The sequence below is a fragment of the Somniosus microcephalus genome, chromosome 32 (genome assembly GCF_052327205.1).
Source record: "Somniosus microcephalus isolate GS21.2 chromosome 32, FLI_Smic_1.0, whole genome shotgun sequence".
In the NCBI taxonomy this organism is placed as follows: Eukaryota; Metazoa; Chordata; class Chondrichthyes; order Squaliformes; family Somniosidae; genus Somniosus; species Somniosus microcephalus.
In genome coordinates, this window is record NC_141018.1 from 31,305,585 (window position 1) to 31,320,846 (window position 15,262).

General features: G+C 44.6%; 1 protein-coding gene across 6 annotated transcripts in view; it reads right to left on the bottom strand.

Annotated features, from left to right (window-relative positions):
* Window positions 1-980: 980 nt before the first annotated feature.
* terb2 (telomere repeat binding bouquet formation protein 2) overlaps window positions 981-15,262 on the bottom strand; it is a 59,897-nt gene continuing 45,615 nt past the window's right edge. For 5 of the 6 annotated variants that reach the window (XM_085972300.1, XM_085972303.1, XM_085972302.1 and 2 more), the window contains 3 exons: window positions 12,425-12,534; window positions 9,543-9,634; window positions 981-1,351 (listed from right to left, as the gene is read on the bottom strand). In XM_085972300.1, the coding sequence (XP_085828426.1) occupies window positions 1,191-1,351; window positions 9,543-9,634; window positions 12,425-12,534 (363 nt within the window). In that variant the 3' untranslated portion in view covers window positions 981-1,190. The remainder of the gene's footprint in view (window positions 1,352-9,542; window positions 9,635-12,424; window positions 12,535-15,262) is intronic. The other variant, XM_085972301.1, reaches the window with a different exon arrangement.

Here is a 15,262-nt window from a genome sequence, read left to right on the forward strand (position 1 = left end):
TGGCGGAGCAGGCTCAATGGGCCGTGTGGCCGACTCCTGCTCCTAATTCTCGTGTTCTTATGTAAATGTTAGGTGGTATATTTTGGTTAAAAAAAAATTATGGCCCGTAATTTCCGATAGGAGGCTTCCTGCGTGCGGTTGCCTCCGATCGGAAAAAAGTCTACGCACTTACCTGAAGGCTCCCGAGGAACGGACACCTCCGATGCAAGAGTGCCGCTGAGCCAAGAATGACACCATTATGAATAAGGTCATTTAAAAAAAGCTAATGGAATACTGGGTTTTTAACAGAAACTGATATAAAATATAAAAATCAAGATGTTACAACCAATGTATATAAATCCAGGAAACTTTCGATTTACCGGCACCTAAATAACCGGAAATCTCGGTTAACCGGCAAAATTCAGGAGTAGGTTCAGGTAACTTTTATTACTTGCCTTCCTCCATGTGTTGCTGTGCAAGGGTGTGGCTGCAGCTGTTGCTAAGCTACAGAGACGCTTGCAACTTGTGGCCATTGTTCTGAAGCAAGCAACAGGGTTTGTTGCTTTATACAGAGCTCTCAGCTCCGTATCTTTCACTATAGCGTTCGGTTATCCGGAATTTTTGATGAACCGGCACCACGTCGGTCCCGTCCGTGCCGGACAAAAAAAAGTTTCCTGTCCTTAGTAAGTTTTGGGCTCCAAACTATAGAAAAGAGGTTGAGGCAATAAAGAGTCTCACTAGAATACTGCCCGATATGAGGAAATACAAATACGAAGAAAGATGTGAAAACTGGGGCTGTTTTGTTATAACAGGGGATTGCATGGTGATTTGATAGAGGTGTTGAAAATTACAAAGGGATGGCACAGAGTGGATGTGGAAACAGAGAAGGCATCTGGGATTAGGAGTACTTCTCCTGAGGAGGTTAAACACCAACACAGATGCTTTCCATTCTGTACAATCCAAGTAATTCTGTGTAAAATCAGAACGGTTATTCATTTGATCTAATGTGGCAATACTTTTATTTTAGCAACAATATTATAAATGTATACATAAAACAATTAAATGTCAATAAACAGCAACACAGTAAACAAAGATTTTCTTCAATCTTTGCACTTTTATCAGAGAGCGACGCACAACAGGCTATGCCAAGGTTTATTATCTTCACTGATAATTACAGAAATTCTTTCAACGGAGGTGGATTTCAGCCCTGTCTAATGTGTATGAATAAAAGTGCGGTTCCTGTTTTTGCCCTTTAAAACGGAGAACATGTTCCTTTCTCTCTGGACGCGGCATACTGAATAACGCGCACAGCCTGGAATGAAGTCGTATAAATTTCCCGAGTACTTCTTCAGCTCGTCAATAGAGATAAAACCTAATCGGAAGGAACAAAACAAATTACTACAGTTAAAACAAAATTGTTCCCCCCCTCCCTGCACTGCTTTCCTTGTAGACATAGCATTAATCCAACTGTGCACGTGTAAGTCTTAGGCAAACTGTGCCGGGAGATGTAGCAACTTTTAAAATCTCTAACATACAGATATGATTTTTTAATTGAAGGAAACTCAAATTGAAATTTCAAATACAACCTACTATATATCACAAGTATTTTGGCCACTAAATACTTGGAAGTTTTAAGATCCCAGAGCAGCAAAGATAACTATTTCTCATTTCTTCACAACGCTGTGTTTGTGTAACTGCATCCATTTCATTTGAATCTACCTCCCATGTTTAATGGGAAAGTGCAGTAATTCATTACAAAACCTCCTGATGTACCAATTATCGGCTCATAAAAGAGCACGTTTATGATCTTGGTAAGAGCAAAGGAAAGCACTGTCACTACACACAGCAACCAAAGGAACAGTTACCATGTGGAGTACACACTGGGCGAAAGGTACCACACCATTCACATTTAGGACTATATGGTATATGTACTTTTCAGTGTTAACAGCTTTACACATATGATGCAAACTATAAATAGAGGAATGAACAATAAGCTCTATAGGCAACGGAGAATCACTCGTGTGATTAATAGCTACACGGGCCATATAAATAGCATACATCGCCCATAAAAACACTGCTGTCTTATGACACATGCATCAGTGGCAGCTTTTTTCACAGAATCCCCACAGTGCAGATAGAGGCCATTTCGGCCCATCGAGCCTGCACCGACACATATCCCACCCTATCCCCGTAACCCCACGTATTTTAATCCCCTAACACTAAGGGTCAATTTATCATAGCCAAATCAACCTAACCTGCACATCTTTGGACTGTGGGAGGAAACCGGAACACCCGGAGGAAACCCACGCAAACACGGGGAGAATGTGCAAACTCCACACAGACAGTCACCCGAGGCCGGATTTGAACCCGGGTCCCTGGCGCTGTGAGGCAACAGTGCTAACCACTATGCCACCGTGCCCCCGTGCACAAATATCATGTGCATCTAGAACATATGGCGTATGTTCTAGATGCACATGATATTTAATTACACTATACTTTTTTGGTGTGATTTTAAGACTCGTTAAAAACTGGTGTTACGTAACAGGAGCTGAAAAACTACTAAAATGAAAGAATGTTCCCAATTGTTACACAGTGGGTCTGTAACTCAGTAACTGCATAAAGGTTACTATGTTTTATCCTGTGCACTAGTGCTTTTGTGGTGACTATAAAAAAAGAGAATGCATATAATAATTAATAGTCAGCATGGATTTCAAACGGGAATGTCTTGCTTAACCAACCTTATCGAATTTTTTGAAGAGGTAACAGAGAGAGTAGACAAGGGTAATGTAGATGATGTAATTTATCTGGATTTTCAAAAGGCCTTCAATAAGGTACCCCATAACAGACTGATGAACAAGGTCAGAGAATACGGAGTCAGGGGACAAGCAGCAGAATGGATTGCTGGCTGGCTTCAGGACAGAAAGCAGAGAGTAGGAGTAAAGGGCAGCTATTCACAGTGGCAGAAGGTGGGCAGTGGTGTTCCACAAGGATCAGTGCTGGGACCACTGCTGTTCACAATTTACATTAATGATTTAGACTTCAAAATCAAAAACACAATTTCTAAATTTGCGGATGACACCAAATTGGGGGGGGATGGTCAATACTGAGGAGGACTGCAACAAGTTACAGGAGGACATTAATAAACCTGCAGAATAGGCATATAATTGGCAAATGAAATTCAACACATATAAATGTGAGGTATTACATTTTGGTAGGAAGATTAGGGAGGTCACGAGTCTAGGTGAGGTAGAGGAACAAAGGGATCTCGGAGGGAAATCATTAAAAGTTGCGACACAGGTTAGCAAGGCCATAAAAAAAAGCAAACCAAGCACTAGGGTTTATTTCTAGAGGTATGCTAAACCTGTATCGAACCTTGGTTAGACCACACTTGGAGTACTGCATACAGTTCTGGTCGCCATATTATAAAAAAGATATAGAGGCACTGGAGAGGGTGCAGAGAAGATTTACAAGGATGATACCAGAAACGCGAGGGTATACATATCAGGAAAGGATGAACAGGCTGGGTCTCTTTTCTCTTGAAAAAAGAAGGCTGAGGGGTGACCTAATAGAGGTCTTTAAAATTATGGAAGGTTTTGACAGAGTAGATAGAGAGAGAATGCCCCGATTTTAACTCCAGGTGGATTCCCCGCTCAGGCCCGAGTTAAAATTAGAGTCAGATCTCAATGATGTCATTGGGCTGCAACATACATATGTAACGAAGGACCCTGTTGGCTCTGGGCGTGTGTCCTTGCTGCCTGCTCAGGAGAGCAGGTTAAAATTGCATGTGTTGCGATCATGGCGGCTTTCGGACAGGTAAGAGCCAGGGCGATTTTAACTGCCCACCCGCCAGGTTTCTGCTGAGCGAGTAGGGTTAAAATCGCCAATGTTTCCACTTGTGGGGAAGAGCAAAACTAGAGGCCATCAATATAAGATAGTCACCAAGAAATCCAATAGGGAATTCAGAAGAAACGTCTTTACCCAGAGAGTGGTGAGAATGTGGAACTCGCTACCACAGGGAGTGGTTGAAGCGAATAGTATAGATGCATTTAAGGGGAGGTTGGATAAGCATATGAGGGAGAAGGGAATAGAGGGTTATACTGATAGATTTAGATGAGGAAAGACGGGAGGAGGCTCGAGTGGGGCATAAATGTCGGCATGGACTGGTTGGGCCGAATGGCCTGTTTCTGTGCTGTATAAACTATGTAATTCTACGTAAGTAATGTATGTATGTATGTTTGTGTATACTGTATCTTATTTAAAAATCACAACACATGTTATAGGGACCATGTGGTAGATTTTCTTCTTCACCACCTGGGTGGTAATCTGATGGAGTGGATCGTGCATCCTTTATAGAACCCATCTGATTTTTCATTCTACTGATTTTCATCAGGCAGTTCTATCAAGGACGGGTGATCTACTCTGCGAGATTACCACCAGACAGTGAAAACTAAAATAGACCCCAATTGGTATAAGAAGTCATACCTTTATAATCTTAGAAATTCACGGCACAGAAGGAGGCCATTCGACCCATACTGTCCTTGCCGGCCGACAAGAGCTCTCCAGCCTAGTCCCACTTTCCAGCTCTTGGTCCGTAGCCCTGTAGGTTACGGCACTTCAAGGGCATATCCAAGTACTTTTTAAATGTGATGAGGGTCTTTGCCTCTCCCACCCTTTCAGGCAGTGAGTTCCAGACCTCCACCACCCTCTGGGTGAAAAAAGTTCTCAACTCCCCTCTAATCCTTCTCCCAATTACTTTAAATCTGTGCCCCCTGGTTATTGACCTCTCTGCTAAGGGAAATAGGTCCTTCCTATCCACTGTATCTCGGCCCCTCATAATTTTATACACCTCAATTAAGTCTCCCCTCAGCCTCTTCTGTTCCAAAGAAAACAACCCCATCTTTCCAACTTCCAAAAAAAATATATTCCACTGAGAAGAAAAGGGTGTAAAAGAAAAGACAGCCATCCGTGGCTAAGTAAAGAAATTAAGGATAGTATTCGACTAAAAACAAGGGCATATAAGGTAGCCAAATCTAGTGGGAGGATAGAGGATTGGGAAAACTTTAAAAGACAGCAAAAAATAACAAAAAGATTGATTAAGAAAGGGAAGATAGATTATGAAAGTAAATTAGCAAAAAATATAAAAACAGATAGTAAGAGTTTTTATAGTTATATAAAAAGAAAAAGGGTGGCTAAAGTAAATGTTGGTCCCTTAGAGGATGAGACCGGGAAATTAATGGTGGGAAATATGAAGATGGCAAAAACACTGAATGAATATTTTACATCAGCCTTTACAGTAGAAGACACTAAGAATATCCCAACACTGGACAAACAGGGGGCTAAAGGGGGGGGGAGGAGCTAAACACGATCAAAATCACTAAGGAAGTGGTACTCGGTAAAATAATGGGACTCAAGGCGGATAAATCACCTGGACCTGATGGCTTACATCCTAGGGTTTTGAGGGAAGTGGCGGTAGGGATTGTGGATGCATTGGTAATAATTTTCCAAAACTCCCTGGACTCGGCAAAGGTCCCGGCAGACTGGAAAACTGCTAATGTAACACCCTTATTTAAAAAGGGCAGTAGACAGAAGGCTGGAAATTATAGACCGGTTAGCCTAACATCTGTGGTAGGTAAAATTTTGGAGTCCATTATTAAGGAGACAGTAACAGGACATTTGGATAATCATAATTTAATAGGACAAAGTCAGCATGGTTTTATGAAGGGGAAGTCATGTTTGACAAATTTGCTGGAGTTCTTTGAGGAAGTAACATATAGGGTGGATAAAGGGGAACCAGTGGACGTAGTGTATTTAGACTTCCAAAAGGCATTTGACAAGGTGCCACACAAAAGATTATTGCTTAAGATAAAAAATCATGGGATTGGGGGTAATATTCTGGCATGGATAGAGGATTGGCTATCTAACAGAAGGCAGAGAGTTGGGATAAATGGTTCATTCTCAGACTGGCAATCAGTAACTAGTGGTGTTCCGCAGGGGTCAGTGCTGGGTCCCCAACTCTTTACAATCTATATTAACGATTTGGAGGAGGGGACTGAGTGTAACATATCAAAGTTTGCAGATGATACTAAAATGGGAGGGAAAGTAGTGAGTGAGGAGGACATAAAAAACCTGCAAGGGGACATAGACAGGCTAAGTAAGTGGGCAGAGATTTGGCAGATGGAATACAATACTGGAAAGTGAGGTTATGCACTTTGGCAGGAAAAATCGTAGAGCAAGTTATTATCTTAATGGCAAGAAACTGGAAAGTACTGAAGTACAAAGGGATCTGGGGGTCCTGGTGCACAAAACTCAAAAGGTTAATATGCAGGTGCAGCAAGTGATTAAGGCCAATGGAATGTTGGCTTTCATTGCTAAGGGGATAGAATATAAAAATAGGGAGGTATTGCTTCAGTTGTACAAGGTATTGGTGAGACCGCACCTGGAATACTGCGTACAGTTTTGGTGTCCATACTTAAGAAAGGACATACTTGCTCTCGAGTCAGTACAAAGAAGGTTCACTCGGTTAATCCCGGGGATGAGGGGATGGACATATGAGGAGAGGTTGAGTAGATTGGGACTCTACTCATTGGAGTTCAGAAGAATGAGAGGCGATCTTATTGAAACATATAAGATTGTGAAGGGGTTGGATCGGGTGGATGCGGGGAGGATGTTCCCGATGATGGGTGAAACTAGAACTAGGGGGCATAGTCTTAGAATAAGGGGCTGCTCTTTCAAAACTGAGATGAGGAGGAACTACTTCACTCAGAGGGTGGTAGGTCCATGGAATATGCTGCCCCAAAAAGCTGTAGAAGCTACATCATTACATAAATTTAAAACAGAAATAGACAGTTTCCTAGAAGTAAAGGGAATTAAGGGTTACGGGGAGCGGGCAGGAATTTGGACATGAGTCTAGGTTCGGATCGGTCATGGCCCTGTGGGTAACGGAGCGGGCCCAGGGGCCGTGTAGCCTGATCCTGCTCCTATTTTGTGTGTCTAATTCTGTTAGATTCAGGAGATGGTTCTGTGATAGTGGATTGGCGGTTAGGATCAGATCAGCCATGATCTTATTGAATGGCGGAGCAGGCTCGAGGGGCCGATTGGCCTACTCCTGCTCCTATTTCTTATGTTCTTATGTTCCTCATAGCTAAAATTTTCCTGTCCTGGCAACATCCTTGTAAATCTACCATGTGCCATTAGCAATCATAGAAAGTAATTTAGAAAAATCAAGGAACTTATCCAGAACAGAATTAATGTTAGCTTTCCAACGTGGCACTACCCCCGGTCAACAGATGGGCTTTTTCTTGGAACGGTTAATCTTGCCAGTCTTTGCTGGGCTCCGATGGTCAGGCTGGAATCCTCAGCCAGGTGTCTGTCAGCGACATTGCCCGGAGATGCCTTCTTGGCCCCAGCATTACATCTCATCCCTGAATGGGAGATCTACTATACTTTATGCTTGAAGTACCATTGATGAGCCAGTCACCAGTTGGGTAAAGAAGACATGTTGCTAAAGTCTACTGGTTATGGTTTTGTGCTTTTGCTTCTCGGAGTGTTACTATGCCTATTTTTCGTGTTTATTATCGCTAACATTCTTCTATGTAAAATCGCATGTGTTTTTGCTTTAGTGGCAAGACCACAAATCTGGCTAATTCCAATTTGTTTCTGGAAGTGCTGGTTTCAGACTTCTAATGCAGGTTAACGTCTATCGAACTGGTATATAGAACATCAGCTAGAGAGACAGCTGTGTCTCAGCTGTGCACAGGAAAGTTCACTTCATGGATAGGTCCTTGTCTGAACTTGTTGATGAGATCCTGGAATAAGCCAGACTCTTTTTGGCTTAGCAGCACTTAACACCGCCAAGGCCAAGTACCAACACATCTGGCATGAAGCTATTATGAAGATGAAGCTCCACCACCTTAAACATTCACTCCCTCCACCATCGGCGTACTGTGGCTGCAGTGTGTAACATCAACAAGATGCACAGCAGCAACTCACCAAGGCTTCTTCAGCAGCACCTCCCAAACCCGCAACCTCTTCCACCTAGAAGGACAAGGGCAGCAGGCACATGGGAACACCACCACCTCCAAGTTCCCCTCCAAGTCACACACACCATCCTGACTTGGAAATATATCGCCGTTCCTTCATCGTCGCGGGGTCAAAATCCTGGAACACCCTCCCTAACAGCACTGTGGGAGTACCTTCACCACACGGACTGCAGCGGTTCAAGAAGGCGGCTCACCACCACCTTCTCAAGGGCAACTAGGGATGGGCAATAAATGCTGGACTTGCCAGTGACGCCCACATCCCATGAATGAATATTTTAAAAAGTGCACAAAAGTATAGAGGTAATTCAACACTGACACATAAATGACAGACATGGACCATGAGACCATCTATGAGAAGCTATTTGTAGTATAAGTGTGCTCTTGATATCACAATTTGATAGAAATATGGTGGGACAGCTGAAATGACCATGCAAATGGGACACAAACAGTGCACAGGAGGAAAACCCAACCTGGCTGATATTGTAAACCTATTATTTTATGAAAGCACAGACTGTTCAATCCTCTGCGCTTCTTAGAATAGTGCAAAGGGATGCTTTGAGTCCACTCGAACACACAGATGGGACTTTAATTTAATGGCACATCCAACAATGCAGCACTCTCTCAGTACTGCACTGAAGTATCGCCCTAGATTACGTGCTTAAGTCGTGCAATGGAGTTTAAACCCAAGGGCCTAGAAATTCACTATGGCCCCGCCAGCTGCCTAGCGCCCAAAAGTTGGCGCTGGGCGGGAAGCCTATAGCGATCGTCAGATATTCATTGTTAGCGCCCCAATTCGGAAGCGGGCGCTATACCAGGGTGTGCCCGCCTCCGCTTGGTGCGCTGACACTGAATATCAGCGCTCTTTGCGCCAGGCGCTGCGCAGCGGCAGGCTGCGGTACTGCAGGCCTCCTCCTTCTCTTAAGGGGGAGCTGCCTGCAACAGGGAGATCGCCGCTGGATAGTGCCGGCAAATGAGCCCGGCACCACGGAGAAGTGCCGGGCTCACGGAAAGCAGCCGGCAATGCCGCGGGGGGGGGGGGGGTGGAGGAGGCCGGGGAAGGAGGTGCGGGCAGGCGGCCGCCGCAAAAGCGGCCGGCCGCACCTTCCGCTTTAAAGCGCCCCACTAAGGCAGCAGGACGGCCCCGTTTTCTGGTCACTGTTTGCGGCCGCTTTGGAGGAGGCGGCCGCAACTAAATATGGGGATCGGCGCGGTTTCGGGGCGGAACCGGGGCACTGCGCACACCGATGACGTCATTGGTGCCGGCGCAGCGCTAACGGCTCCCGCCGCCAATACCGCTGCGCTGAATATCTGCGCAAACTCATTTTTGGCACAAAATCACCCTTTAGGCGTTAACTGGGCGCAAAGCTGGCAGCGCCTTAATGAATTTCTAGGCCAAGACCTTTTAACTCACAGGCGAATGTGCTACCAAGCTGGCACTATAAAACCACACTTTTGGCACGCAAGTAACTAAAAGCAACACACTTTACCAGCATTGATGAATTATAAATGTAATCTAACTCTTACCAGTCACCATGTTGTTTACAGGGTACATCTGTTGAACATGGCAAGTTGCAGTTTCAAATGACGGCGTTTCAATGACTAAATTCTGGTCACTGCTTTGAAAATGTTATACAGCAAAAAAAACTTTTAGAACAGTCAGAACCTCAAACACTTGCGTTTAACTATGAGATACTAAAACACCAGTTATGACATTTCGGGTTGATAAAGTGACAGAGGCACCCGATGCACTTCAGAGGATCGGTGCCAGCTTCCCGTTATCAGACGCCTGCATTGCACCCGATGCGCTTGGCACGCCCCAATGTGGTCGGGCAGCGACTGCGGTGCGCAGACCCCCGCGCACAAGGCCAATTAAAATCCTGGAAAATATTTAATTGAGGGGCCTTTCCATAGTGCAACAGGAATACTCGAGGGGCACTTTAGTTACTAAGTGCCCATTTGGACAGCAGTTTCGGGGGGTGGCCCTTGGGCGGGGTAAATTTTAATTCAGGGTGGCCCTCTCCTTTAGAAAATGTCATCCCTTCCTTTACTCTAGCATTCTTCTGGCCTGCAATGACCTATTCTTCAATGGGCACTTTGTGCCTCACCAGCAAAAAAAATAAACAGTGCTCCATGGGCATCCAGCAGCCTTCCTTGGCTGATTTGGCCTGACACTGGAGCTCCTAACCGCTGTGACACTCCCAGCACATCATGCTCTGCATGCCAGGAGTGCCACTAACATATTTAAATCAGCTTACCGTACATGGTCATGTAGGATCATAGAGATTTACAGCACAGGAGGCGGCCATTCGGCCCATCTTGTCCGTGCCGGCCGACAAAGAGCTATGTGAGGTCAACTCGTTTCTGTGAAGGTACATGGAGCAGATAGGGAGCAACAGCACTGTACCGTCACTGCATATAAGATTCTGAGGGGGATTGACAGGGTTGATGCTGAGAGGTTGTTTCCCCCTGGCTGGGGAGTCTAGAACCAGGGGTCACAGTCTCAGGATAAAGGGTCGGCCATTTAAGACTGAGATGAGGAGGAATTTCTTCACTCAGAGGGTTGTGAATCTTTGGAATTCTCTGCCCCAGAGGGCTGTGGATGCTGAGTCGTTGAGTATATTCAAGGCTGAGATCGATAGATTTTTGGACTCTAGGGGAATCAAAAGGATATGGGGATCGGGCGGGAAAGTGGAGTTGAGGTAGAAGATCAGCCGTGATCTAACTGAATGGCATCAGCAGACTCGAAGTGCCGTGGGGACTACTCTTGCTCCTAATTCTTATGTTCTTATGCATTATTGGCTCCGTATTTAACAAACGTAATAATATCCCTGTTTATTTAAGTGGGCATGGTTTACATATAGCACTGAATGTGCCTGATTTTGCATCATTTCTATTGTGGCGACAGATGGGATTTACAATGCAACATTGAAATATTGTCTGTCCTTACTTATACTGTGAATGATAAAACGTTAATATTCAAATAGTATTTAAATGTGACGAGGTCTCTATCTGTGCCTGTGCATAATTTTTCATTTTAAAAGGGAGAGGCTGGAATCTTCTACATCTAATTAACTATCTATACATCTAAATTAAAATCCTGTAATGGCCACAGTATATTGGAATCAACGGGTAAAGTGGTAATGGTACTGCATGTTATTCGTTCTTGCTCCAGGGGTGGTACTGTAACCTATACAAATATTTTTTACAATTACACCCAATGTTGTTACTTGCTCCAAAGGTAGCACTGTAATCTCCCTCAGCCTGTCAAAGCAAAACACAGCTAAAATATATACCAGTTCCTCTGTGAGCAAGGCTGCGGGAGATTCACCAGTTTATATAAAGGCTTGCATCAATACGTCCGTCACACTTCAGCCACTACGCTTTGCAGAAACATCAAGAAGTCACGACTGAAAAAACTTTAAAAAGTACAGGCGAGAAAGAAAACCAGTCACTGTCTGCTAAGTGTCGCAATCCTGAGATAACCTGGTCTCTCCCCAAGGCAAAAGAACTAAGCAGCTACCAATCCAGAGAAACTTCCACAGCAATTAGCCAATAATTGACCCCAGGGTACGTCTATTATGACCACTGCCCCACAGGGAGTGCCGGAGCATTGACTTTAAAAGGGACAGGCCACATAACCAGCTAAACATTCTGCAGCTGCCAGCCTACCCATAAGCAATGCTACAGCGGATCAGCAAGTTTTTTAATAAAGATATCTACAACAAATGAGACGGGACCACACTCTAAATATACCCACCGTTAGATCATTGCAGTCGCAGCAATTTTAAGCGTGACAATGCCTATTTTATCAATTTAATCCAGAATCAGGTGCCTCTGCTATTATAAAATAATGGCAATCAAGCGTGGAAAGGCAATTTTGACATGTGGCTACAGAGAGCTCAGAGAACCTAAGAAAATTGTTTTTTAAAACTAGCTATTGGCACTATTCCACAGCAATAGTCAGAATGGTCTGTTTCTTGTAATCCACAACTTTGTAATTTTAATTAAGGGATTAACTCAAAGCGCCTAAAAATGTAATTAGAAACTATAAATGAGGATTTCTATGTAATCTGGTACTTAAACATAAAGGCTGAACCAAAATGTCCAGCAGTCATCACACTTGAATACACTGAAAGGAGAATTCAAAATTAAGAAAAATACTCAAGTGTTAGTTAGAAGAACATATTTTTAAGCATTATGGCAATTACAAGTCTGAGTGCTCAGAGAGTATAAGTGGCAACATTGAGCTAAAGTAAGCACTGATATACAATGTATGTTTGTACATTTTATCTTGTGAAAAACACAGAATAATAGATGGGTTTTATTATTGAAATTATGGTACATTTTGCATCTTAAGTAACAATAGTGCATTTAATGGAGATACAGATTAAATTGAAAGAACAAACCTGAGTCCATTGTTAGGAACGTCGAACCCAGCCTGGTCCATTCTTTCCTTTTCTGGGCAGTGGCTTATTTCAAGTGTCTTCCTTTTTGAAATATCTCCTCTTTCATGTGGCTTTTGTGTTAAGGTTTCAAGCAACAAACAGTCACAATCCTACAACAGCACCTACATAAAGCTATTTTTACTACAGGTACTGTAAATATGTGCATCTCCGAATCATTATGAACATAAGAATTAGGAGCAGGAATAGGCCACTTGGCCCCTCGAGCCTGCTCCGCCATTCAGTAAGATCATGGCTGCTCTTGGGCTCAAAGCCACTTCCCCGCCCGCTCCCCATAACCCTTCACTCCCTTATCTTGCAAAAATTTGTCTATCTCCACCTTAAATGTATTTAATGACCCAGCCTCCACGGCTCTCTGGGGCAGAGAATTCCACAGATTTACCGCCCTCTGGGAGAAGAAATTCCTCCTCATCTCAGTTCTAAAAGGGCGACCCTTTATTCTGAGACTGTGCCCCCTAGTTCTAGATTCCCCCACGAGGGGAAACATCCTCTCTGCATCTACCCTGTCGAGCCCCCTCAGTATATCTTATATGTTTCAATAAGAACACCTCTCTTTCTTCTAAACTCCAATGAGTATAGGCCCAACCTGCTCAATTTTTCTTCATAAGTCAACCCCCTCATCTCTGGAATTAACCGAGTGAATCGTCTCTGAACTGCCTCCAATGCAAGAATATCCTGCCTTAAATGAGGAGACCAAAAGCATGTCTGTATGTGTATATACATATGTACACATGTACATTTGTTTGATTACATGTATCCTCTAAACAAAGGGCTGGATTTTGCTGGCGCTCAGAGGTCAGGTTTGGAGGCGGGTCCGCTGTCAAAATAGCAAAGATTGACAGTGGGTAGGAAACCCGCTGTCAACCCGCCGCCATGCGAGTCTCCCAGGTGTCGGGTCTGTCAGCGGAAAACTGATCTGATGCCAAGCGGCGGGGGAGACAATTGAGCTCAGTAAATGGCTTGTTAAGAGCCAATTTAATGGTATTTTGAGGCTTCCTTCCAATTTTACGTGCTCCCCCACGGGTTACCCGCTGCTCGGGGAAGACGCCAGCTCACCCTGGCGTGAGTTGAGTCTGCTCTGATGTATCTGATATGCTGACAGCTGCAGAAGTGGTGTAAAGGATGCCATATTGCAGATGGTCAGTTTCAGAGCGCAGAAACTGTTGGTTACTGCATTTGTAATACATATAGAGATTTCTTTAGCTTGCAAGTGTTTAGAGCCAACTGTATGTCCAGTGCCACCTCATTGGAACAACCTTTCTCACCACTGACAGATCGCTTCTGTCATCTGACCTGCAGCTGACATCTACTGCAGCAACATCGGTGCCCTAGAAACGATCTCACCTTGCTCCTCTAATTCCTTCCACGCTCAGCCCCAACACCAACATCACCAGGCACACCAGCAGCACCGACAACACCAACCTTCTCCGCCCTCACCTAATGCTGCACAGGACACAGGGCATCAGCCCCTGACAACATTGCTGCCTGGGAGGCCAGCGATGGCATCACCATGGCCAGATTTACTTCACTTGACACTGTAATCCCTGGCTGCCACATGATGTGCCAGGTTGACACCATCCCACACCAGCACCGTAAAGCATCCCTTTAATGTCCAAGCCATTCCATGCACACTCATCACTATAGCCGGGGGGGGGGGGGGGGGAGTTATGTCGCAACATTTACCGGGACTCAGTAAGACACTTCTCAAGGTGCGCACAGATCTGTCCAATAAGGGGCAGTGTTGAAAATAAATATTTCACTGTATGACAACACATTACCAGAAACTTCACATGAACATTGGCTAAACCTTTCAAGTGTGTATGTAGTTGGTATGCTTGCAGTAGGATGAGGGTAAGTGTGAGGGATGGCTACGGAGATGGGGAACTGATAATGTAGATAGAGAGGGATGGGTGGAGGTGCAAGGTAAGTTGGTGTGAGTAAGGATGTGCGGGAGTAGGGTATGGAAAGCAGAGTGATGGGGATGAATTGAGTGGCAAAGCAGGGTGAGTTTGAGTGTGGCTTTGCAGTAATATTTCGTGATCCACTGAGATCATTGAAAGGTTGGCGCCACTGCAGCCTGATCCTAACGACATCCCTGCTTTTGCCCTCCTGCACAATGTGCAACCAGGCTGCGTTGGTGTCCTGGGGAGGTCTCTTCAGCCCTTGGAAGGGAAGAGTATCGCCCTGCATGCTGTGACTCCCTCCATAAGCATATGGAGGGAGTCATTGGAGAGCCTGGATGCAAGCGTCCACCTTTGTGCAGCGCTCGTCAGTGTTTGCAGCACCTCAATGCTGTCAAACACTGACAGAACAACTGTCAAACTCAATGTGACCTTGGTCCCTTTAAGGAAACTGGCTGATGATGTGTCATCAAATGACGTCATCAGACCCGCTTCCTGTGAATTGGCCGGGAAGCCCGCAGGGCAGGCTTAACAAGGCCAATCAAGGGAAAATCTCGTTGACAGAGTGGTTGCAGCCGGGAGCAGGACTGGAACCTGGCAAAACAGCTATCCCACCACCATCCCGACACCACTGAGAAAATCCAGCCCAAAATGTCTGGGCTGCAGAAGCTAATTGTGGCTTGTTAAATTTGCAGATGACACTAAAATAGGGAATGCAGGAAGGAGTGGAGGAAGCAGCTTGACAGAAGGATTTAGACCTGTTGTGTAATTGGGCAGACATATGGCAAATGTAATTTAACTCTAGCGATTGCAAAGTACTGCATATTGGCAGAAAGAATGAGAAACACAGATCTGCAATGAGCACATGGAGAATTTGAAA